At 40.4% G+C, this 26,173-nt stretch overlaps 1 protein-coding gene across 1 annotated transcript; it reads left to right on the top strand.

Moving 5' to 3' along the window:
* The first annotated feature begins 14,205 nt into the window (after window positions 1–14,205).
* On the top strand, window positions 14,206–23,208 carry CTHRC1 (collagen triple helix repeat containing 1). The gene is made up of 4 exons (XM_036876358.2): window positions 14,206–14,496; window positions 18,407–18,628; window positions 20,316–20,532; window positions 23,051–23,208. Exons 1-4 carry the CDS (start codon window positions 14,347–14,349, stop codon window positions 23,191–23,193), a joined length of 732 nt encoding a protein of 243 aa, XP_036732253.1. The 5' UTR covers window positions 14,206–14,346; the 3' UTR covers window positions 23,194–23,208.
* Window positions 23,209–26,173: the final 2,965 nt, after the last annotated feature.

The raw sequence follows: 26,173 nt of genomic DNA, 5'->3' as shown, positions 1-26,173 counted from the left end.
AGAAAGACTTAGTACACCCATTGGGATCCAGCTGCTAGGCTAGCCATGAAGGACTCTTCCCTAGACTTTCCTTGAAAAACTAGACCAAAAACAGCTTGGAATTGCCATCCGTCATCAAAATCGCAATTTCAGGGCTTCCTTCCTTCTCAGAAATGCACCACTGGTGGGCATTTCCAGTTACTACTGCTGGAAAGTTTTAACATTGCCAAGGCAGACACTGGCACTCTCAGGAAATGAAAGAGATAATTTTTTAAAACCACGAAAAGTAACCTGCTGTTACTTTTCTGCATTGAAAGCATAATCTTTAATACCGCACTGCCCACAGCACAAGTCACAGACTTCAAATTCCAGATGCTGAGAGTTTAACAGTAGCTCCTGTGATCTGTCATGTGCAGAAATCAAACCTTCATTAACTCACAGTGGCAGTGAGTCAACAGAGAGAGCAGAGAAGAAAAGATTCAAAGGCTAATGCAAATTATCCACAGACACTGGCACCCGGAGCTAAACAGTAGTGGAAAGTTGCACAGTGAGGTTTACAGTGGACATGGCTGAAGGAGAGGCAACACAGGAGCAACATGAAAAGGAGTATGATAGAAGGAAAAGATTCAAGGACTGGTAGGGGTGGATACTAGTTAAAAATAAAAAATAAGTGCAAACATGATTGCAAAAATAAATACCTTTTAGTTTCCAAATCTGAGGTTTATATTTTCCACTCCAGAAGGAAAAAGAGGTAAGCCAGGAAAAGATAGCTTAGTATCTCTCCATCTTATTTTCCAGAATGCTAACTAAATTAAAACTGTCTAGCTTGTGGGTTTATTTCCCTGGGGGCCTATTCTAAGACCTAACTCATTGCCCTGTCAGGAAGACATAAATCTGAATATATAGACTCCAAGATTTATCTGGAAAAATTCACCAGCAAATTTTAAGCTCACCTAGTGGTTTTTTCAGTTCCTGTGAATGACCAGTGGCCTCCGTGAAAACCTTCATAAAACAGAACCCTCCAGAGCCTGTAAACTAAGCTGACCACCAGCAAGACCCTTGCTGGCATTTCAGCCTCTTCACTGCCACCTCTGTTAGCGAAGGCTCCAAGTGCAGGAGAACGGCGCGCTGTGTTGCTAGAGCTGGCCCTGTTGGCAGGCTGTGAGCAAATAAGAAGTACAGTAAGACAAAACAGGAGGACTGTGTTTCCTTGACTGACAGTCATCACTGCCTCTTTGTCCCTCGTCCTCAGATTCCAGCAGGGCCTTCCAGGCTTACCCAACAGATGCTGAGAGGTCCAAATGTTTTATGAAAGCAAAGATGAAGAAAGGGTGTACAACACGTCCAGCACCAAGGGGAGGTTGCCCCGGGGACTTTGGAGGCAGGGCAGAGTCTGGCTACCTAGACACCCTGAAGAGACCACGAACAGTATAAAAACCTGTTCTCTCCATTCAGCAAGTATACAGAGTGATTAAGGAGACTGAATCCACACAGGCAAGAGAAAAAGCATTCATAAAAAGGAATGAAATAGATTATATAAATAGGAATATCCAAGTGCTCCATGACATAAATGATATGTCAGGTACTGTCCCAGGTGTTAAGGTTATAAAGGGGGAACAAGGGACAAGGCCTCTGCTTTCACAGAGCTTATATTCCAGGGTTGAATAAGACAATAAGCAAGTAACTGAATATACAAACAAGATAAATTCAGACAAGGATTAGGATTATGCCAGAATAATATTCAGTGAATATAACTGAAGCATCATTTATAACAGAAACTTGTGTCTGCAAACATGCAACTGGTTATACAATTTATTCCATTATTAGAAATCACGATATCACATACGTGCACAGTAATCCTATTTGATTCATACTCCAATACTATTGTGTATGTATGTTTAAGGACTAGAAACACATGTACCAAACTATAGACAAGAGCTCTTTTAGAGAAGTGAGATTATAGTGAGGGTTAGGAGCAGGGAAACCTTTCATTTTCCACCTTTGGGCCTTCTATATTGATTGATTTCACAATGAGCATATGCTATTCCCCATTCACCTCCCAAACTGGGAGTTGGTGCTCAAAATGGTAGAAAAAGTAGCCTGTTTTGCAAGCTTTTATTACTTGTTTAATTTGACATTTCAGGTAAATGAAGGCTTACTGCAGTTCAAGATACACAGCAACATGAAGATAAGCAGCTTTTAGAATTTTATTATCGTCACTATTATTCTAGAATTTTAAAAATTATCACTCACCAGATAAATATTTCCTTTTTTTCAATTTTGTGAAAGACACAATATGCTTGTTCCTACATGCATAAAATTTCATTCATCCCATGTATCTATTAATGTATAAAATACATAGTTGTTTTTACTTCCTACTGTAACTTGGTTTGGAACTTAACTTTGATGAATGATCTGTGCCTCTGGATAGCAATCTTAGAGATATTTGACACGTCTTAGTCCTATGCTAAATTCTAAGTTAAATGTTTCAAGATGACTTTGGTCAGCCAAGCATGACTGCAGGCATGCAGACATGAGCAAATCACTAAGGAAAACAATTAAAACCCTTACTTTGGGTACGCAGCTTGGAAACCAGCATATCTGCTGAACTTATTAACAATGACTCATAACCACATGAGTTAAATATACTGAGGAATTAAATGTTTAGCTCATAGTTTTGGATGTGCTGAGGTGGATGACTATAACTCCAACATAAAACTGGAACTGAATTAAGTATACTGGACTTAATTCCTAACTTCAAGGCCAAGAGTTTGCTAATAATGTACTCTGTTGGGTGCAGGCAGAGGGGAGCCTCCCTGTCTCCCTCTGCCTTCAGTTTTCCAGGACTCTGTCAGACAGGAGGGGAAAATATCTTTGCAGCTGCCCGTGATGTAACTTGAATTTTTGCTTCTGATGTGAAATCCAAGAATGGAAGAACAAAAGGAGTGCTGGTGACAAGTTATAAGGGGAGCAAAGTCTGTACTTCCTCACCTTCTTATGAACTCCTAAGAAACCCCCAGGCTGATCCTACTTGTACCTGGACTCCCTCCACCAGTGGCAGCAACAAAGGGATGCTTGCTGGCACACTGTCATCTTCTCTCAGCACATTCCTGGCCTTGGGGTTCATCCCTCTGCAGCAGGAGCACCCCACAGCCCCAAGGTCCTTGCAGCCAAACCCTGTTCTCTAGAAAGGAGCTAATACACTTTCCCAGTCTAAACTATAAATGCTGATGGAGTGTAATCTTCTCAGATAAATGGACAAACTATGGAATTTTCCTCAGTGATAAAAAGAAGCTAACTCCTGAGAGCTGCACTAATGGATGGCTCACAAAAGCAATGCTCAGTGAAAGACACCAGATGCGAACACAAAGAGTACCTAGTCTAGAAGTGGGTGAGTGATGAGGCTAGATATATTAAAGGGGCTGTAAGTTTGCTCGGGCATGTCTAGAGTCTCTCCATAAAATGTGTGGGTCTGTCATCTACTTGGGAGCATTCAAAGTTCTGAGGAAAAAGGATGGTCATCTTTAATATCCGGTTATACATAACTGTGTTCTCAACCAGAGCTGTTGTTCCCCCACTCAGCACTTGTTCCCCCATCCTTTTTCATTACAGAACCCACTCAAGTAACAATTCTCTTCTACATAGAGTTTCCTCTTGATTTGCTTAAATCTCTTGTGGCTATCTCCTTTCTCTCCTTAAGGATTGTTTTACAGTTGGGTATGTGACCCCTTCCTGGCCAGTGAGATGTAAAAGGGCAGGGGGCTACCAGGAAAGATTCTCTCCCTCTTAACAAAGAGATACCACAAGAGCTGGTTCTCTTCTTTTCTCAACATTGTTGCATCCAATAGGAGCACCTCCACTGACTTTCTCTTCAGGAGGGATTATGACATGAGGGCAAAGCCAAAACCCTAAGAGTGGCAGAACATAAAGACAGAAAAAAAGAAAAATCTGAGTCCTTGATGATGTGGCTGAGCCACTGAATTATCCAACTCTGGAGCAGCCCTCCCTCTGAATTTCATATTAAGAGAGAAGATAAATTTCCTTATTGTTTAAGCCACACTGAGTTGAATTTTCTGTTACTTGCTGTTGAAAATACCTTAGCTGATATAATAATCAGCTTCTTGGGAGTGATGCATTGCTCCAAATACAGTGTCTGTCACATAAAAGACACTTGTTCAGTGTTTGTTGAAATATTATAGGAATGTATATATCAGACCCTCTGATGACCTCAACTAGAGCCTCATTATTCCATCCAAGGAAGCCTGAATTTGAGCTTGTATACACTGCAAAATAAAAGGACATGGTGGGATTTATGTGGAGTGAGCGCACTTGGGAATCACTGCTGGTTAAGAGTCTGCAGGGTAGCAACAGTAACCATCTGGCTGGAGAAATGTGATTTATGCCTGCAGGGACTCCAAGCTTCAGTACAAAACCCTTGAAAATTCTGCTATAAAAACTGAGGAATGATGGCAGAGCAAGATAATAAGTGAGAGCTGAAAGACTTTCCCAGCCTGAGTTCTGGTGAAGACAAGTGAAACAGTTACTTAGCCTCTAGAATAAAAGGTATAAAGCTTTTGTTTTGCCCTGAGTTTCTGTATTCTTTAGTACTCAGAGAAATACCATTCCATACGGATTTGCTTTGCATATTGCCACAGAGTGAATTTTGCAGTGAGGGAAATGGCAGTTTCTTTTGTTCACACAACCACCCAGAGCCATGACTTTAAGGTCAACACTGAACTATTTCACTCGGTCATACCCAATTTTTTTAAAGCAGACTTTATTTTTAGAGCAGTTTTAAGTTCACAGCAAAACTGAATGGAAATCACAGAGATTTCCCATATACCTCCTCCCCGACACATGCACAGCCTCCCCCATGATCACCATGGGGTACATTTGTTAGAACTGATGAGCCTACACTGACATATCATTGTTACCTAAAGCCGACACTTTGCATTAGGGCTCACTCTTGGTGTTGCACATTCTTTGGGTTGACAAATGTATAATGACATGTATCCACCATTACAGTTTCATGCTGAATAGTTTCACTGCCCTAAAAACACTACATTCTGTGCTTTTTAAAATTCATTCCTCCTCCACCATTCCTGGCAACCATTGATCTTTCCACTGTCTCCGTAGTTTTGCCTTTTCCAGAATGTGATATAGTTGGAATCATAGTATAATATGTAACTTTTTCAGATTGGCTTCTTCCAGTTAGTAATATGCATTTAAGAGTCCTTCATGTCTTTTCATGGCTTAATAGCTCATTTCTTTTTAGCGCTAAATAATCTTCCAATGTCTGGATGTACCATAGTTCATTTACCCATCTACCTACTAAAGGACCTCTTGGTTGCCTCCAAATTTTGGCAATTATAAATAAAGCTGCTATAAACTAAAAAAAAAAATGTGCATTTTTTTTCTTTCAACATAAGTATTCAGCTGATTTAACTCATGTTAATACCAAGGAGCATAATTGCTGGATCATATGGCAAGAATATGCTTAGTTTTGCAACAAACTGCCAACATGTCTTCCAAAGTGGCCACACCATTTGCATTCCCACCAGCCATGAATGAGAGTTCCTGTTGCTACACATTCTCATCAGTGTTTGGTGTCAGTGTTCTGGAATTTGGCCATTCTAATAGGAATGCCATAGCATCGCACTGCTTTTTTTAATTTGCAATTCCCTCATGACATGTGATGTGGAGCACCTTTCCATGTGCATATTTGCCATCCATACATCTTTGCTGAGGTATCTGTTCAGGTCTTTGGCCCATTTTTTTAATTGGGTTGTTTTCTTATTGTTTAGCCAAATTTTCAACTTCATTTTGGTGATAGATTTCAGAAAAGACGGATCCTCTTCCCAACCTGGTTCTATCCATCTGTTTCAGATGCTCTGAAACGCATGTGAAGCCAAGGCTAGAATTTCAGTTCAATTCAATGCACATTATTTATTATCTGTTATGTGCCCAACATATATATTGCTTTAAGTATTGTGGAAGATAGAAAAAAAAGGTCAGATACAGTCCCTGCAATCTTGGCAATCTTTGGGGAAGCCAAAACTATGGCAATGGAATAAATGAGATTATAGTAAAGAACATGAAAGGTTACTGCCAAATCTGTGGTATCTCCTCTAAGTACTTGCTATGAAATTCTCTTTAATTATAACTCAAATTTTCCATAATATGTGTGTATTTTAAACTTTCAAATATAAAAAGTTATTTTATGAAAGCTGATGATCAACTGGGAAGGTAGTTTACTGAGACCTTATAAACTGCACATACATTGTATTTTTGCTGGTGCACTAAACTATAGCAAACAGAATAGAAGAGGGACTGGAACGATCATCCTACACTTCTCTCAAATAGGTAAATTGGTGGAGAAAGTTTGTCACAAGGGCTCATACTTTCTTCTTGGGAGTGGGATATAAAACCCACATCAGTGGAAATAAAGACCTGTATGGAAACAACCAGCTAGGAAGCTAATGTGTAATAACAGTCATCATAATAGAGCTCTGGCAGCAATCATTAAGAACAATTTGGAGATAAATTAGTAATAATGGAGTATCTGCCAGCGGGCCGGTCCTTCAGGACCCTGACTACTGTAACGAGTCTTGGAAAGAACATAGCATCATGAGAGAGCCTAAGTTTCGTCTGAGGAATTACTAAGTGATAACAAAATGCCTGTGGAATCCTCACCAGAAAATCCAGCTTCTCAGTGACATTTCCCAGACTCACATGAGGCTCCTCAGTAAGTGGGGGCTACAAGTGATGACCCCAGGAGGGAACACAGCACATTCCACTGAGATTAGAATCCCTGGGGAAGCAGGAAGCAAACATTACAGTCAAGACACTGAGGAAGCAGAGAAATCTGTGCAAGCTCCCTGGACTTTTCACAACACACTCATGAAAATGGATCTTCTCAGGAACGTTCCATTGCAACCACACTGATTTGGGGCTACTTCCCTAAAAATAGAGCTGGGTTCTCTGATTAGCTTTTGTGTACTAGAGAGACTACTGGTACAGGAAGAGAGTATGTGTCATGGGTTAATATGTACGCACGGAACCTTGTGACACATCCTTTGAGCATACTTCCCCTGGTGCTTTATCCAAAGCCTGGATATCCAGAACGGAAATAACTGAAGGCAGATGGGATGAACAAATCTAGGGCTTTCCTGTGGTTGGCATGAATGGGGAAATGGTAAGATTATCACTAGGAGGAAGACTGTATTCTGTGGTAGACACTCCGTTGTCTACCCAATGCCCGCCACTCTCCCTTCCTCCTGGCTGATAGAACCCACATGTTCACGGTCCTCCAAGCAGTTGTGTCCTTGAAGACACAGTCTCTTTCTAGCCTCATGGGGATAATGTCTCTTGCCAAGTGATTTGTTTTAGGCAACAGGCATTGCAACAATCCTGGCCAATGAGACAGGAAGGAAGGGAGCCAGGAGGCCCCTGGAAGGCATTTTCTCGTTCTTGAAAGGGGACATGTGACAGGTCACTTCATGTTTCTGCCTCTGGAAGAATGCTCATCTATATTAATTTATTCATTTACTAATATTTACTCTTCAGCATGTGTCCTGAAATCCAAAGTCTACCTGTTGTGAACCAGAAAAGAAAGCTTTAAAAATATCGGTGAGCTCAAAAGCACATTCCAATAAAGCTCTATTCTTTCAATATGGAGCAGAAATGCAAGGGAAATGGACCAGAAGAAGTAAGGGCTGGGCCTCTAGCTGAATGCTCTGAAGGTGTAGGACGATGGAGAATCGAGGCGAGGAAACGCATGCTATGGACCAAGGCTAACGGCAAGGAGATGGGAAGGAGAAGAACAGCACCAGGGAAAATCAACGAATTGCAAAGCCCAGGAAATCACCAACAATCCAGAGAGGATGTAGTGCCAAAGTCCTGGGTGAGGCGCGGAACTAACAATCCAAGAATCGGAAGACCGATGCTGCTTGAACAGGGTGGGATTTCTAATCTTCTACTGAGGACGTTTGCGCTCTGTGGTGATTTCAGCTTCCTCACTGCCCAGGCCTGTGTGTGCGCATCCGCGTGCGTTTGGTCGGAGAGACGCTGAATCCCATCGGCTGGCTGCATCCTGAATACAGCACAGGCCAGGGTTCTTCCCCGGTTGTCGGGCCTCTCCTGGACTTCCTCCTCCTTTTCCCTCCTCTTTCCCAGGGCTCCTTTCCTCTTCTGCCCCGCCTATAAATCATCTGTTTTCAAACTGCGGTCCAGGTACCCTCGGGGGTGCCTGAGGCACTTTCAGGGAAAATGTGACATTAAAACTATTATCATAATAAAAATACGATGTCATTGGACCTTTTCACTATCATTCTCTCACATTCAGTGGAGATGTCCAGAGGCTACATGATGTATGATTTGGCAATAGAATGAATATAGAAGAAAATATGAGTATCCAGCTGCAAAAAGATTTGCAAAAAGGCAGACTAATGCCACTCTCCTTTTCAATTTGTTTTAGAAAATATAGCAGCTTTTCATGAAAATATGTTATTTATTCTAACATAAAATGGGGCTAGTAATTGCTATTTTTAAATGAATGAATAAGAAATATTTTTATTTTTTAAAACTCAGTTTCATTTTCTAATGTCTGGTGCCTGGGGTCAGTCCCCCACCAACCCCTTGCCACTCTAATGCTTTAAGACTGTTTCAAGAGAAGGTATCCAATTTCAGATCCCGAGACATGAACCACCTATTAAGCTTAGTTTCAGAGTTTTAGACAATATCAACTCACATCCTATTTCTGGAATGCAATCTGTGTCTTCCAGAATCAACTGCAATTGCCCAGTGCAAACTGCCCCCAAAGAGAAGGCCTGACGGGACACCACTGCACATTTGACAGTGTGTGATCCTGCCTGCTCCCTGCCCGGGTGACTGGACTATCATCACGATGCAAACATCCTCCTCAGTGATTGCTTCCACGCAGCAGTTCCTGGAATGCAGCAGATGATCTCAGGAAAGTTTATGCCGTCCTCTTGAGTACAACAGACCAAGGCTTCTCTCTCCCTTTGGTGACAGCCGTCAGATCTTTGTATCTTGTCTCCTCTTAGCCATCCTGCTCCAATTTTTTAACTGTTCCTTCCTAAGATGATTTCTAAACTCCCTTACCATCATGCGCACTCTACTTAGAAAATTTCCTGTGTTGTATTTGCCAAAATGCCTCTTATAACACGTTGCCTGGATCGAACACCGTACTCCAGCAGTGTTCTTAGCCAGGCAGGACAGGTTATGTCTGTCAACTCATTTATTTCTTACTGTTGTTATGATGTCACTAAGATTACCTTGGTTTTAGTTGCCATATCATCCTGGCTTTGATAATTGTGAAATGTGGAGCAATACAACGATAATCAGAGAGGAAACGCAGGACTTTGCCTTTGCATATGTGCATGAATATAGGCTAAGGAGGTGTGGTGACTGGGAGATAGTCCTGGAATGTAATATTCTACCCATGACCTTGACATGTCATCAGATACTTAATAAAGGGTTACCAAGAAGCAGAAGTTCCTGAAGACATATTAGATGCTGAGCCTGTGATCTGGCTTTTAGAAGAATTATACTTTAGTGAGAGGGATAGAAAAGACTAGGACATGGGTACAAATCTCCTACCATGCCCAAGGGAACAATCACCTTAAACACTGGGTGAGGGGGTCAAAAGGTAAAACTTGCAGTCATAAAATAAGTAAGTCCTGGGATGAAATGTATAGCATGGTGACTATAGTTAAAAATACCGTATTTTATATTTGACATTTGCTAAGAGAGTAGATCCTCAAAGTTCTTATTACAAGAAAAAAAATTGTCACTCTTCATGGTGGATGTTAGCTAGAGTTACTGTGTTAATCATTTCATTGTACATTGTACATACATTGTACACCTGCAACTAAGATCAAGTTATGTCAATTACATCTCAACAAAAATAAATGAATAAAAGGCCCATCACAGGACTCTGGTTACCTGATAGAGAGATTTCACAATGAAACCACATGCTCCAGGCATCTCTTGTCATGCTGGGTATGGGAGTCAGGTACAACTAGCCACAGCATTTAACCAGTGAATTTAAGATACAAAAGAAACTTTGTAAATAGTTGGGTTCAGTAGATGTTTATATCTGTTTAATGGATAAGTGAGAATTTTAATTATTTCCCATTATTCAATTTTAGGTGACTTTCTTCTGTACAACAATTCTTTGGTTTTCATTTAGCAAGTGGCTAATTCAATATTTGCCCTGCTTCCCCCACCCACTAACCTATCCACCCTGATCTTTTCCTCAGAAACTGCTGCCAAGCAGATCTTTTCCATTCGGCGTTGATGCAAGCAGCTTGAGCTACCTCTTTCAGGTTTGGGTCATCTATCTATTGCAAATCATGCTTCCTATAGAATCCATAAGTAAATTAGGGGGTCAATAGTGTCCACAAAGATAGGAATCATTGGCCAAGAGTTGGGTGGAAAAGGTCACAAAGGGATGTTTCTGATAATACTGTAATACTGATGATTCTGATAACACTGCCAAAGGATCTGATAGTATTGTCAAAGGGTTATTTTCAAGTCATGGTAAAGAACACAGGAAGGGAATTTGCCTAGAATTAATTTAAATTTTCTACATGGTGATTAGCAAGTCTTATAACTGGTAATTTCTATGCCATAATTAACAATGAATTATTCCACTAACTCTTGTTTTTTTCCTTTGGACAGTTCCCCATTTCTTGTTTTGTAAACAGATCTCTTGCTTTCTTTCTCCTTCCTGCCACCAGTCACTTCCCATTTTTTCACTATTTAGTGAAACTGCATTCAGCTTGCTTTGTCATTTGCTATCAACTCTAATCGGTGAGGGAAGAGATTAATATTATTGGTTTGTTTCCATTTCCATTCCAATGACCCGACTTCCTATCAACAAAGCGATCACTTCTATCACTTTCAGAAGGAGCTGGGAGGGAAATAACCAGAAATCATGGCATAGCTGATTGGGTTGGAGATCTGGAGGGAGACCTGGATACATTTTGTAAACCTAAATGTTTTAAGATGTATGCCAAATATCCTGCTTACTTTGGCTTTCTTTGATCATAAAACAGACGGTTCTTTGTGCCTTGAAAGAGACACACAGGCTGCAAAGAGTCATCTGAACTGCCCAGAAATGTCTTTAATCTTGACCATTTTTCAAACACAGATCTCCATGGTGAACAATTTTCTGAGGAATTCTTACAATGCAGAGTCTGTTCAGAGGATGCTGATTTCAAAAGCTCTGTACACAGGACATAATGAAGGGAGGAAGAAAGTGCACAACTTTCAGTAACTTAAGAAAAAGGGAGAAAATTCAATGGGAAATGAAAGACTACCCAAGTTGAAGTATGCAGCATGTTAGGATTCAGAAGGGATGACATGTAACTCTTCCAGGTCTAACACAGACTAGCTCTCGCCCTCAAGCACTGCAAAGGATGTACTACAACTTCCAGCTGTATAAATTAGCACAAATAAAAAAAGATGCATGAAGAATGTACTTACCATGATTGTAGGAAATGGATTTTCACTCATCTTTCATCAATGATTTAGGGTCTATAATTTTCCATCAACTTTTATTCGCTTAGAACTGTAACAGTTCCAATCATTCATGAAGTGGTAAAGGTGCTGCATACTTAATGTTTATCATTCAAGATATGGATAGATTAACTATTTAATACTGATCCGAATATTCTGGTAATGTAGGTATTTAGTAATGTGCATGAAGCCACTGTGTTGTTGAATTTTAGAGCTTGCTCGTTTGTGTGCACGTGTGAAGATGAGCCAGTGAAAGGAGGAATTCAGTCCCCGCTGTCAGGACTGATCAGTACTGTTTGCCCTTAAATCAATCCATTCTTCGTGCTTGTCCTTTTCTGCTCTGTATCACAGGGGGCTGACCTCTGCAGGTTGTTTCACAGGCTCTGTTTCAGGCACCCCTAGCAATGGTTTGACCAATCAGAGACTGGAAGGTGGAAAGAAGGGGGAAACCGGAGTATTGCCCATCTTCCTTCTCTGGCAGTGGCTTAATCTCTTTCATGGCCCCAGTTCCAATGGATACACGCAACGTGATTCCAGCTTTGGTCACTTCACATTACTCCAGTTTAAGGGTGGTAGCAGCTTTATAGCTTTGGCCAATTTGGGATTGTTTCACTCTTGCAGTGACCTGGGTTGGGGTTCTAGCTTTTGTAGTCAATTTCTTAGACCGAATTCATTCTGTTTTAAATACTCAGAATGGTTTCTGTTTCCTAATTGGATCCTGAATGATATAACTGATGTATAAGTTTCACTTGTTGAATCATGGCTTCCTTTAATTTATATGGAATCCACTAGTTTTTAATAAAAAATAGTAGCTAATATATATACAACACTTTATCGGTACCAGGTAAAAGTACTTAGCAAGTCACTTAAGCAGAGGAGAGCTACAGCATTAACCTCCGGTTTCTCTTGGCAGCAGCTGTGCTACATACTCTCCGATGTACCCTTAACTATTCCACAATGTTTAACTGGAACTAAATTAATCTATGATGGCAGAGGGCCTAAGTTTTAGACCAAGAAAACTCAAGTGCACTCAGGCAGTAAATTCCAGAGATGGTAGGATAAATGACTTTGCAAACCCACAGAGGTATACAGGTAAGCATAGTTAGTGAAGTGACTCAGACCCATAGTGGGAGTACTTTTGTGATAGTTTCAGGAACTGGGAGACAGGTAATGTGACAGCCCTCTGTATGCTGTAGAGAGCACTTACACATTATAGATTATTTTTGTAATATAGATAATGATATTTGGTTTACTTATCTTACAGTGTAATTTGATTAATTATGTGACTGTGTAGTTGAAAAAAAGGATGATTGTTAATACAGGTTCGCTCTTTGCTGAAAACCCGATATGGACCCCAAATTCATAAAAGAGAGGGACTACCTGAACTCACTGTGTGATGGCAGCTGCAACTGAGGTAGAAATTGCTATCGGACAGAAGACAGAGCATCTGTGTCCCTGCTCTCTTCTCCAGCCTCGAAACTGCTGCCACCACAGAGGTCTGGCTCCAGAAAGGGCATTATCTGGGCCCTTGCTCAGCCTTACAGAGAGGCAGTTTCATCTGTGTGGCTGCACTTAGAAGGGTCCCATGCTTGCTGTTTAGCTCAGTTGACACTGTCTTGAAATTCTTCATAATTTTTTAACAAAGAACCCTACATCTTTATTTGCTCTGGCCCAGCAAATTATGTAGCCAGTCCTGGTGTTAAGACCCATTTGGAGTTTTGCTTCTTCTGACAAAAAGGAATGAAGTTTACCTGTATCAGGCACTGGCCCAGGAGTGTGCATTCTTGCAATTGCCCTGTCCTGTTCCCAGGCCAGATGGATCCTTTTCTTTAATATTCATCAGTTGAGCCACTGTAACTTCCTGGGAACTGGTTGGGTCTCTAAAGAAAACCCTGCTGAATTGAATTTGACCTCAACAGCACTACCATTCTGCCAACATCATCCATGTTGTCCCAGGTGTGGCAAGACTTCAGTCCTGACAGATTCCAGCCAGTGGTGTATAAAGGACCCTACCTGTGGTGGCCTGGCCCCTGAGGATGTTCTCTTACAGAATGTATGAAGGAGAACAGATGAAAGGACAGAGGGGGTTAGAAAAAGACAGTATCAGTGGGAGGCCAAGAATGAGTACTCAAACTGACTTCTACACCTGAATGGTGCTTAACTTCCCTGGGCTTCAGTTTCCTAATCTGTGAATGGGGCAAGTAGAGAAGGTATCAGCCCCCACAGGATTGTCGAGAGGACAAAGAAATTTCTGTAAAAGACTTTGTGTGGTTCCTGGCGCCTAGTAAGTGTTAGCATTTCTTATGAACCATCAGTACTGTCATTTGGGTCATTGGCCTCTGGGAGAATCGGATGACAGCTATGGTTCCTTCCCCCAACGCCCCGCCCAAATTCACCTCCCCAAAAAGAGCTCGCTGACAGAACAAGGGTTCCACAACCCTTGAAGGCAGTTCCTGGACCCAGGGAAGACCCGTGCCTCTACAGTGTTCACTTAGGGGGTGCGATCTCCACTCCCGTCCTCCATGCTTCCACCTGTGGCTCCCTGACCACCAGCACCCGGCCCGACCCTACAGGCGGCCTCTCCACGCGGTGCGCACGGCCGTGGGAGGAGGCGGGTCCGGCCCCCGGCCCGCCCCACGTCGGGCTCGGGGCGGGGGCTCCGGCCTATTAGCGGACGGAAACTCCGGGGTCCGGGGGAGCGGGAGGGAGGCGCGCGGGCGAAAGGCTCGTTGCTGCAGCCTGCGGCGGCTTCGGAGCGCGGCGGGGCCCGGCTCTGATCCCGTCCGCGCCTGGTCTCCTCCTCCTCCCGCGACTCCGCGCGCCATGCGCCCCCAGGGCCCCGCCGCCTGCCCTCCGCGGCTCCTCGGCCTCCTGCTGTGTCTGCTGCTGCAGCTGCGGGCGCCGTCCAGCGCCTCCGAGCCCCCCAAGGGGAAGCAAAAGGCGCTGCTCCGGCAGAGGGAGGTGGTGGACCTGGTGAGCCCGGTGGAGGGGACAAACCGCGGGCGGCACGGGGAGGGCGTTAGTTCGGCTGTTGGGGGAAGGTCTGTACAGCCCCGTGTGTGCGTCTTGCGCGCGCCGGGGTGTCCTGCTTTGTCTGAGGCGACGTGTAAGGAAGGACCTGGGCTATGCGTGTAGTGGAGTTCTGGAACTCGCTGGGGTGACCAAAATGATAGGGCCATCGTGCATGGAGATGCGACGTGGGTTGGGTGGGACGCCCCAAAGTACAGGGAGTCGCCCAATAATTTCTTGTCTCTGAGGGAGACCCCGGAAGGATGGAGAAGGTTAGGGCGGCAATAAGAGTAGAATGAGGAGCTTGGGTAGGTTAGACTGTAGGTCTGGGGGCTGTCTGGGAGACGCTGGACTCGCTGACCCCCTGGGTGGGCTTCGTTGGACCAGGGCCCTGCAACGTGTCATTTCTTGGGGCTGGTGGCCACGTCTGCCTGCAGGAGAAAACAACCCTCACAAAGCATCCGTCCAACTCTTTGTAACTTGAAGACTATGAGTCATGTTGGTTCCTCTTCCTAGGAAGTATGGGCTGCAATTTACTTTGTTGGACAACCACAGCTGGGTTCAGTGGGTTTAAGGCCAGAAGGGGAAAATGAAGGGGCTCGGGCACTACCCCTCCAAGGACCAGTTTTATTGTGCTCTTTAGACAGATGGGCAGTGAGTCCTTTCAGACACCTGGGGTCCTCAGCCTGTGGCCAGCAGGTAGGAGCATCAGGTCGAGCTAAGGGAGAAGACAGTTTCTAGGAGAGCAAATACATCGTCCAAGTGCTTCTGAAGGGCGAATCTATGGAAAGGTCTGTTTGCTTAAACCTCTTTCCCTCTAAAAGTCAACACATCGAGTGGAAGGCAGAGCAGTTCTCTGTCCTGTGGCAAGAGTGAGCCTTTCACAGCTACCATATTTCTTGGCACATAATAAACTTCAATCCTCATGCCAGTCTTATTTGGAGACATTGCAGGACATAAATGGGGGGGTAGGGGGAGAGGAATTTTTAAATAAAAACTCTTAAATTTGTTAATCTGACATTGTAAACTGGTTAATAAACAAAGCTCTCTGGCAGCTAATTCTATGCCAGTTTCAGAAGCCCTGGAAAAAAATTATTGCCATTTCACACTGTACTTTTTTGGTGATGTGCTGTGTAATTTTGTTTCACAAGGCAGAGGATGTGTTCAGAGATACGGTTCTATTTTAAGTGTCTAAATTGTTAAAAACTACCAAATTACTGGGTTTAAGTGCAGTTTGCATTTTATGAATTTGTAATTATGATGCATAGAATGCCCCTTTTCCCTATAAAGCTAGCAATTTTTTTTCTTGTTCTCCAGGGATTTACGTACCTGTGGTTTCCCACAACTCTAGCCCAACTTGCAAACCTTAGTGTGCAGCCAGGCTCAGGTGCATCCTGCAGATTGGATTTGGTTTGGGTCTGGAGGGGAAAAAAAATCCACGTGGTAATTAAGAAGGTTTCAGCAGATTCCATAAAGCAACTTCTTTGTACAGGATCTTTCAAAGCGCTCCTTTCAAGCTTCCAGCAAGCTCTGCCCCCTAGTGGCTAATAGAAGAAACAAGGGTTCCTTCCACAGGCGGTTGGTTATTCAACCCTTACCTGGCCTTAGCTAAGCCATGTGCAGGATTCCCATTTTAAAGTGAAAAAAAAGATAAAATAATTGTGGAACTGAATTCAATAAAATTATGTGGCTTCTGAGATGCAGCTTTTAGGTAAAAAGCTGGATAAAAATTCTCAACCTTTGCACTATTGACATTTTGGGCTAGGTAATTCTTTGCTGTGGGGACTGTGCATCATCGAGTATTTAGCAACATAACATCCTTGGCCTCTACCTACTAGATGTCAAAGCAGTCTCCCCTTCCAACTTGTGACAACCAAAAATGTCTCCAGACATTTGCCAAGTGTCCCCTGCGGGACAAAGTTGTCCCTAATTTAGAACTACTGACATATAGAAAAATAAAAATTTTTATAGCATCTTGCCCTGAGGGGAATAATAGTGAAAAAAGTTAAAGAATACCAGAAGAAGTCTTACTGCTTCTCCCTTACCACTTGAAACCTGTGTCCAAACATTGCGTATTTCTGCTGGTGAAAGTCTGAAACAAACCTAAGTTTTTAAAAATATTTTATACGTTAGTGTGTCTTCAAATAGTTTTGCAATTTTGTTAAATACTTTTCTTACTATTTCTCTGGCAATAAATAAAAAAATTAATTTTTTCTTTTTACAACAGGAAAATAGTGTGGAAAGTCATGACAAAAATCATTTATCAAAACAAAGATCAAATTGGGGATGTGAGAAGCAAATTGTTTGGCAGGTATTGGATACATAAAGATCCTTTCTAGGTAGTGTCATTCCTTGACTTTATAATATGATCATGTCTAATCGCAGATGGTGAAGTTAAAAGATAAGCTTTGAAGTTATTTCAGTATGTACAAAGAACTTTTTTTTTGGTTCTCAGTGGACAGATCATACAGAATAATAGTTTAAGTGGATTATATTTGGGGTTTGGAGGGTCCTAATAAATGGACTGATTTAGGGATGGACACAGGAATTAGATAGATGGAGATCAAAATATCACCATTATCACTTATCCAACTACACTGGTGTGTGTGACTTAGGTGTGTTATCTGGCCGGTTTACTAATGCTCTCATCTCCAGGCCTAGACCCTGGTAAGGTCTCAAGGGACTGAGCACACTTGCCCAGGGTCACTGCCTCACCTGGGCTTGGGGAAATAATAAGAATGATCATGGCTGACATATGCTGTGCTTACTGTATGCCAGGCATGTTCTAAGTACATTATTATTAAGGTATCAATGATACACAATCTTACGAAGGTTTTACATGAGCAACATTGTGTTTCAACATTCACCAAATTATCAAATCCCCTCACAACCCCATTGCAATCACTGTCCATCAGCATAGTAAGATGTGATAGAGTCATTACTTGTTATGTCTGCTAAGCGCATTATTATATATTATCTCACTTAAATCTCATAAATAACAGATCCCACAAGGTAAGAATCTTTATTATACTCCCCGTTTTATAGATAAGGAGACAGGCACTGAAATGTTGAGTAGCTTGCCCTATGTAGTGATGGAGCCAGGATTACAATCCAGAGAATCTGGCTCTAGAATCCATGCTCTTAACTTCTACCTGATACTACTGATGTTCCTAACCCTAACCCCCATCACCACCTCCCAGAAAAACAGAGAGAATCCTAGTGAGTAAGAGGTTGGCAGATTACTGCCACTCTACTGAAGACCAGTAGTCACCTGCAACCAGGTCATTTACTCCTTCTCAAGGAGAAGTGAGGTTGGAGATGAGAGGTATCACCCGCATGATACTTCCTATATAAAAATAGGACAGAGAAGCAGGAGATGTGCATATCAACTTAGAGCTATTGCCAGTTTAAGGTAACTGTTAGCTGTTAAGATTATATTTTATAATTATATCTCTAGGAATTTATCTTAGGGAAGTAATTCAAAAAAAGAAAAAAGCAATGGATGAAAAATTTCATTACAATTATCTTGATAGAAAAAATAAAAATAACCTATGTATTCTAAAATAGTGCAATGTTTACATAAAATGGTAAAAGTGTCATCCTGAAATCCAAATCCCTTTATAACAGGTAAGGTTAAAAGAAAAAAACCTCATATCAAATCACATTCTGTACAATAAAAATCTGTGCAGCAAAAAGAATAGGAAAGAAATCTCAATTATTTTTGAAATAACTTTAAAAATCAGTTCTTTATACTGACTCATCTAGAACATAGCAAGTGGCATGAAGGGCTCAAAATAAATGGAGTTCTAATCAGATTGAGTCTTTGAATATTAAATGGTGAGATATTTTCCTCCTTTTCCTTTGTCTGCTGTAGTATAATGGAATGTGCTTACAAGGGCCCGTGGGGGTGCCAGGACGAGATGGCAGTCCTGGGGCCAATGGCATTCCTGGTACCCCTGGAATCCCAGGTCGGGATGGATTCAAAGGAGAAAAGGGGGAATGCCTGAGGGAGACCTTTGAAGAGTCCTGGACACCTAATTACAAGCAGTGTTCATGGAGTTCACTGAATTATGGCATTGATCTTGGGAAAATTGCAGTAAGTAATGTTGAAGTTATTTTAAAATTTAAGCAAAATTTAAAGGTTTTCATAGTTGAGTGTTAATTTTAGGTGCGATTTTATTTTATTTTTACTAAAAGACTCCTAAAAATTAAGGAATAGGCACCATGTGACTTTTAAAATTAATGAAAACAACTGATAACCTCTCAAAGTTAATTTTACAAAGGTATTTCTAAGATAAATCACTAAATTATTTTAACCCTAATAATATCTAAAATAACTTACTCTTTTTTAAAAAAATACAAACAAAAAGGGAAAGCATAGGTGTCTGTGTTGTATAGTAAGCAACCTTCCAATCTTGTCCTAAAGTGAATTTAAATTTAAATTAGTCAAAGAATTCTGCTGTGGTTCCAGACACAAAGCTGGGATGAAATTTCCAAGAAATTATCACATGATAGGAATATCTAGAAGTGGGAAATACACTGGTGTTTGTCCTTATTCTGGGTGGTAGGCCCAGCTTAAAATTGCTATGCTTAAGAGAAGTGGAATGGACCAGAGATGAACTACAGTAACCATTTAAAATTCTTCTGCCAACTATTAGGGGGAAAATTCTCAAAATAGCTTGTCTGGCAGTGCATTTTGATGAATGACTGAGTAATGTTTGCTTCAAAAGTAACTGGCAAGTCCACTGGGATGGCATAGAGTTGAAGAAGTTGGTGGTATTTCTAAGTCACTTTCTTCTTTTGTTGACCCACTCTGTGTGTGGTCCTATGCCTACAATATATTATTCTTTGATATTAACCACTACTACCACTAAGCAAATAAAAGAGATTTTATTTTCATAAAACTCTAAAGTTTTAAGAAGCAATCTGTGTATTATCCCTGCACCTCATCTCAGCTCTTTAATGTCTACTCTTTGATCTATAAAAATGTTTGAGGCTATCTTAATTTGATTTTCATATGATAGGATTTCCATATAGCTTCCAACTGTAAGCTTTATTACTTTCATATGTGACTTCTTAGAAAGCATTTTGTTAAAATGTTGTCTGTTTTAAATATCTGACATTGATAGATTGGTTACTTATTTATAATTCATCAAAAGTTGCTGATTCTCTCTAAAAGCTAACCATATGAACTCTGAATTATTAATATGTTTTTAAGTTCCTTTTAGTAGTGGTTAGAAGAGGTTTGGGAGCCTTCTGCAAATAAAAGTAGTAAGACCAATAGACAGACAATTATTGCAGAGATGAATTAGAAAAAAACCAGGTCCTTATAATTGTGTGTCCTGTAGGTAAAGACTAAAATCTGTACCTGTGCTTTACCCCTGACACTGTTGTTGCTCAAAAAGAAACAGGTCAAGAGAAAAAACAATGGACAGTGCTAGCCTAGAATGTAAGTTCCATGAGGGCAGATATTCTGTTTTGTTTACTGCTATATCTGTAGCATCCAGTGCATAGGTCTCAAACACTGAAGACTGTTTTTGGTAAAACTGAAAGATACCTTCAATGGGGTGAATAACTCTAAGAATGTTATAATTTGATTTTCTTCGAGTTCCTAATATCAGAGTCCTTAGATCTAGCAGAGAATCTCTCTCTATAAAAGTGAAGCTTTTTGAATGTGGTTTGGGAGAAAGGATAGTTAAATAAAATTCACAGTACAATTTGAAAGCATCTTCTTCATTAAAACTGCAAATGCTAATTAAACCCTATTTCTGTGTTTGTGATAGGAGTGTACATTTACAAAGATGCGTTCGAACAGCGCTCTAAGAGTTTTGTTTAGTGGCTCACTTCGGTTAAAATGCAGAAGTGCGTGCTGTCAGCGTTGGTATTTCACATTCAATGGAGCTGAATGTTCAGGACCTCTTCCCATTGAAGCCATAATTTATTTGGACCAAGGAAGCCCTGAACTGAATTCAACAATTAATATTCATCGCACTTCTTCTGGTATGTAGAAAAGTGGCTTTGCAGAATGTACCTCACATCTTTAGAGACCAGTCATGAGTTTTGAGTCCCCCAGCACATCAGGTCACTAGCCTGTAATAAGGAAACCTGTAGCAAGTTTTCAGTGCATAATTCTCCATCCTGAAATTTCCATTTTAGAATTTCCTGAAATGAATCTTTAGAAACTATACATGGATGCTTGGGTCCCATCTCTGACCAGCTGAATCAGAACCTGTTGGGGGTAAGACTGATACCACCACTATCAACATGTGGCTGCTGGCCATTTTGGGTTTCGTGAGTCACTGTGGGCTGGCATCCCATGACAGCATATGCTGGGGAAATCACAAGATGTATATATATCACTAGCTTTGTTTCCCTGATTTCTTGAAGGGATTTCTCAGTAATCTTGTATTGAAAAATGGTAGAGGGAAGGGAAACGATCCCCTCACTTTTAAACAGATGAAACTGTATTTCAGCCTTCTTTGGGGACCTGTCAGATACTGAATTCAGCAACTATGATAGCACTCTTATCCCTAAGAAATCAAGGGCATCCCTTCTACATTTTTCCTCAAATTCCCTCAATATCCTTGAGATATAAAGAAGATATTCTTATGCCCCTCTTTACACATAGAGAAGGCCCAGGGAACTCAAGTGTCTTACCCAGGATGGTAGGAGCAGGTTTGGTGGAGCAGAAAGCAGATCCCTGCCCTCTTGTCTCCCCAGTCCTCTCTTTGATTAGATTAAGCAGCCTCATCACTAAATCCTTAGATATATGTCCTGGAAAGGAAGATGTGCTTTCCATCTAAGCAGCAGTCTCTAATAAGAAAAATCTACATATAAAATTAAAATTTGTTTAGAAAGTTATATGTTGATATAAGCAACTTAATTTGTATTATCTTTAAGGTGTGTGTGTATTAATATCTTGCTATCATGTAAGCTCTCAGATGCAGAAACTGTGACCTATGCATGCATATATTTTATAAATTATTTAACATAGCTTTATGTAGCTGTGGTGTGGAAATCTATTTGGTGTGATCAGTTGAGTGGAATGTCAGAAGAAATTTATTATTCATAACAGTTTCTGTATTAAGATGAATTGAAGGTTACCTATATAATCACTTTCCTTTGCACACTGATATTCTTTCTTGAGGGAAAGGAAAGGGGGTGCACTTATAGTTAGCATATCAGAGGATGACTTACAGCCTTGAATATGCCCTTGGGAACTTGAAAAACATTTGAATGTCTTTTTACTTGGGTCTAGGAGGAAAATAGGTTGAAAGGCCCTAGTGCAACACATTTTAGGTGCTTAATAAGCTGCAGTAACACATCACCACAACAAAAGTATTCATTCATTCAAAAAACATTACTTCATTTGTTAAAGACCAGTAAGTGACTATTTGTAGCTGTGTGAGAGTGATACCAGACCTAAGCTTGTCTCATGTCCTGTAGGGTGAAGTGAACAAGTTTTAGGCCACAGATGTGAAGACCTCAGGAAAACCATGCACATTTCTGGACATTCCCACCTGCCATGGTGCTGAGAATACTAGGTTAAGTAGAACCACAGGCATCCTGCTTAGTTCTCCCAACTTTGAAAGGAGTCTGAACCAGAGTCAGGTCCCTGGGTTTTGAGGGATTTGCCTTAGTTTCATTGATGTGACAGCTAATGGAAGCAGACTGCTTCAGACCTACATCTCTGAGGCTCAGCCGGAATGTACTAACCTACCAAATGGGAAACCTGACCAGTCACATGACATCACCCTGACACTCCTTATATGTCAGGAGTCATTTTCTTACTCTGCCAGCCTCTGGTTCCTTTCCACCCTTACCCAGACATTAAGGAGCTTTTTGCCTGTTGAAATGACCACTGGGGGAAACTTTTTTTAATGTAGAAGAACCTTGGTAAGATGGAATGCAAGTTGTATAGGAGTATGTGAAAGTTCGGAGAGCTTGAGAAAAGGTGTATTGATAAAGCATAAGAACACAGAGGGAAAGCAGGGGGTTTTGTTTGCTTTTTCACTGTGAGGAAATTTTGTATAAAATGGTATTCCCGGATTGAAGAGCTGGCATAATAATCATGGTAGAATTTCTTTTAATGTTATAAAAATTCTTTCTTCTACTTGAATACCATCAAGTGTACAGGTAAGTATTGGGAAAGGCGGTCCTTAAAATATACTTGAATATCAAATCAAATTCTTGGCTTTTAAAAGTATAGGCCTCCTTTATTTAGTCAAATAAATGGCTGTTGTGTTTTAAGTCATCTCTAACTAAACAGATTCTGATTTTATGATTGAAGCCTGTAAGAAAACTGTCTGTTAAGCTTATAGCACAAAATGGATAGGTATACATATTTAACAAATATTTACGTGCTAAGAAAAAGGACTTACCTTTATCAAGTATTAAAATTTTTAATTCAGTGTACATTAAGTAGATTTGTTATCTGCCTTGCTAATGTCATAAAATTTAGCTAAAGATTTTTGCTTTTTGTTCGAAAAAAGATGTAACTTTCACCTTTGTTTTGCAGTTGAAGGGCTTTGTGAAGGAATTGGTGCCGGATTAGTGGATATTGCCATCTGGGTTGGTACTTGCTCAGATTACCCAAAAGGAGACGCCTCTACTGGATGGAATTCAGTGTCTCGAATCATCATTGAAGAACTACCTAAATAAACTCTTTAATTTTCATTCCCTACCTCTTTTTTATTTTACCTTTGAATGGTTCATTTTAGTGGCATTTTATATAATTATGTATACATCAGAAAGAAAAACAAAGCTTAATGTGTTTGCAGACCAAAGTGTGATTTCACATAGTTTTTAAATCCAGTATTAATTTTACTCACTTTCTTTCAACCAAAAATGGTTTTAGGACTTTGTAACTGATTAGAATATTTTCTTCATGTTACCATTCCCTGAACCTATAACTTGGAATATCCTTGTGGTCTGTATTTTTCCTGTACTCTTAGTATAGCACTTTTGAAAACATAAGAGCTGCCAGTCTTTATACAAGTTGTAAATGTCCAGAATTATTTTATATCTGTGAAATAAAACTTATTTCAAACAACTTTATCTTCAACCCAACTGACACTAAAATTAGAATGTCTAGTACTTTTTATCTGAAAAGTTGAGTATAAACCTAATTTTATATTTTATTCATTTAATAATTACATATTAAATTTTAGTACATGAATAGTACTATTCCATATTTTGCTGAATACAAAAACAAAGGGATATTTATTTGCTAGGAACTACACTAATACTTTAGGAATTTCATCTTTATTTAACAAAGAGTAAGAAGATGTGAAAATTGGTCCCATTTGCTTACCATTTGGTAGGGAGGATAAGATATATTAAAAAAAATAATAAAGTTTAATATGTTGATTACCATAAAAGTTGTTGAAGGGGATGGTATAATTCAAAGGAAGATGTATCACTCTGGTTGAGGTGATCAGAGATAATTCACGGTGAAGGAAGTATAGGTGTAACACTGATGAAGTTAAGTAAATTCTGCCCTGGAACTGGAAGTATCAGTGTGAATTCATAAAGTACTTTATCCTAAAGCTATGAAACAATAACAAAGAAATTCCCATCTTTGTTTACTGAAAAGGTCAGAAACTATGACCAGTAATGCCCAGATTGTGATGTTTACATACCATTTCCTCCTGAAAGGAATAAGGTTCCTTGAGGAAATGGGTAATTTCAGTTCTGGGGCAGAAAATGTACACTATCCCAGGACATCTTGGCATACCAGAAAACAAGGCAATCAGGAAAGACAAAGGATCCAAGGGCCAACTTGAATTGGTTCCCACTGGCAATGATAGAATTTAAGCATCAACAAAGATAATAATGGTGATGATTTGAAAGATCAAACATGTTTAAATGCATGAGTTAATAACATAAAATTTATTGGTCAACTTAGAAGATGCCAGCAAAGCAACTTACTATGAAATTTGGTAACTAGAAAAAAATAATTTATTCTGCTTTATATGAACTGTATTTCTGAGTAATCAAGTTGTTGATGATGGGAAATTTATTTTTATAGAAGTGTGTGTGTTGGGCTGTATTTTACAGTAATATATCTTGTATAACAAATGAAGCAAGAGTGATAGATATCCTCTTTCAACCCCTTGTGAATTAAGGGTTCTGGCAATAATCTTCAATGACTGATAATCCAAAAAGAGACAGATCAGACTATGTGCCTCCTAATGGAGTACATACATCACTCAAGAAGTAGTTTTGCCAGGAAACAATCAAAATCTGGATCTGATTTAGCCTCCAGATATAATCATTAAATTTTGGGAAGTACAGGGGATAGAAGAACATGTTAATTGACATAGAGTGGTAATCAGCAAATCCAGACTCGGGGAACTCAAAAGACAACTTGGTTTCTTCAACAAATAAATTGCAAGGAAATAGAAGAAGAAAAAAAAAGAATTAAAGAGACTGAAGGTAATATCAATCCATTACCATGTTTGGACTTTTGGATGTTTGAGATAATTGAGGACATTTGGACATAGACTGGATATTTGATATTAAATAATCATATTTTTTCAGGAGTGATAATGGCATTGTTATTTTTTAGAGATACTAAAATATTTTATTATAAAGTGATAGGATGTCTAGAATTTGCTTCAAAATAATTGGAAAGGAAAAGTGGAGTGAGAGGAGGTTTAGATGAAATAATGTTGACAGTAGGTAGACATTAACCAAGATGGGTAAATATTTTGACAAATGGGGACTGGGATTAAGGACATACTGGTGGGAACAAGAACATTATTTAAGACTTCTTTGAATCGGCACAGACTCAATTTTTTCCTATGTGAATGCCTACCAAAGGGCATCCACTGCAGAAGAGGATCTTAATGAGGTAGACAAAATACCACATTGTGGTTGTCAGTCAGCTGCTTTACCCAGCCACTGTAGTGCTATTTCAATGCGCCCATGAACAGAGGCTGTGGTGGCAAGGATGGAGGCTATGTACGGATTCAACAGCATGGAATTTCCCTTACTTAAGTTGGCTTGGCTAGAGCTATTGGTGAGTACAGACCAACATTGAGTCCCTAATACGACACCATTCCCAGGAGGGATGAGCCAACCACCTAGTTGCAGGCTGACTACATTGGACCTCTTCTATCATGGAGGGGCAGAGATTCCTTCTCATGAAAATAGATACATATCCTGGGTACACATTTGCCTTCCCTGCCCATATATGCTTCTTGACAGCACTACCATCTTTGCATTCAGAGAATGCCTTATCCACTGTCTTGGCATTTTACACAGCATTGCTTCTGATCAAGAAACTTCATTTCACAGCAAAGAAGTGCAGGCTCATCCCATGGAATTAACTGTTCTTACCACATAGCCATCACCTGGAAGTGGCTGGCCTAAATGAAAGATTAATGGCTTATTGAGGACTCATTATGGTACCAGTTGAATGACAACATCCTGTAAAAAATGGGGTTCTGTCTTACAGTGTGCAGTATATGCTTTGGATCAGAAAATGTTAGGTGGTGGCATTCTCTCCTATAGCCAGAATACAAACGGTAGAAGCAGGAGTGACTTCTCTCATTCTTACACCTAATAACCCATTTGCAGACTTTTTACTTCCTTTCCTGGCACCTTTGAGCTCTGCTGGTTTGGAGATCTTAGTATT

Source organism: Manis pentadactyla, chromosome 3, assembly GCF_030020395.1.
Source record: "Manis pentadactyla isolate mManPen7 chromosome 3, mManPen7.hap1, whole genome shotgun sequence".
Lineage (NCBI taxonomy): Eukaryota > Metazoa > Chordata > Mammalia > Pholidota > Manidae > Manis > Manis pentadactyla.
Note: the sequence above shows the minus strand (reverse complement) of the source record. Positions and strands in the feature narration are given on the sequence as shown.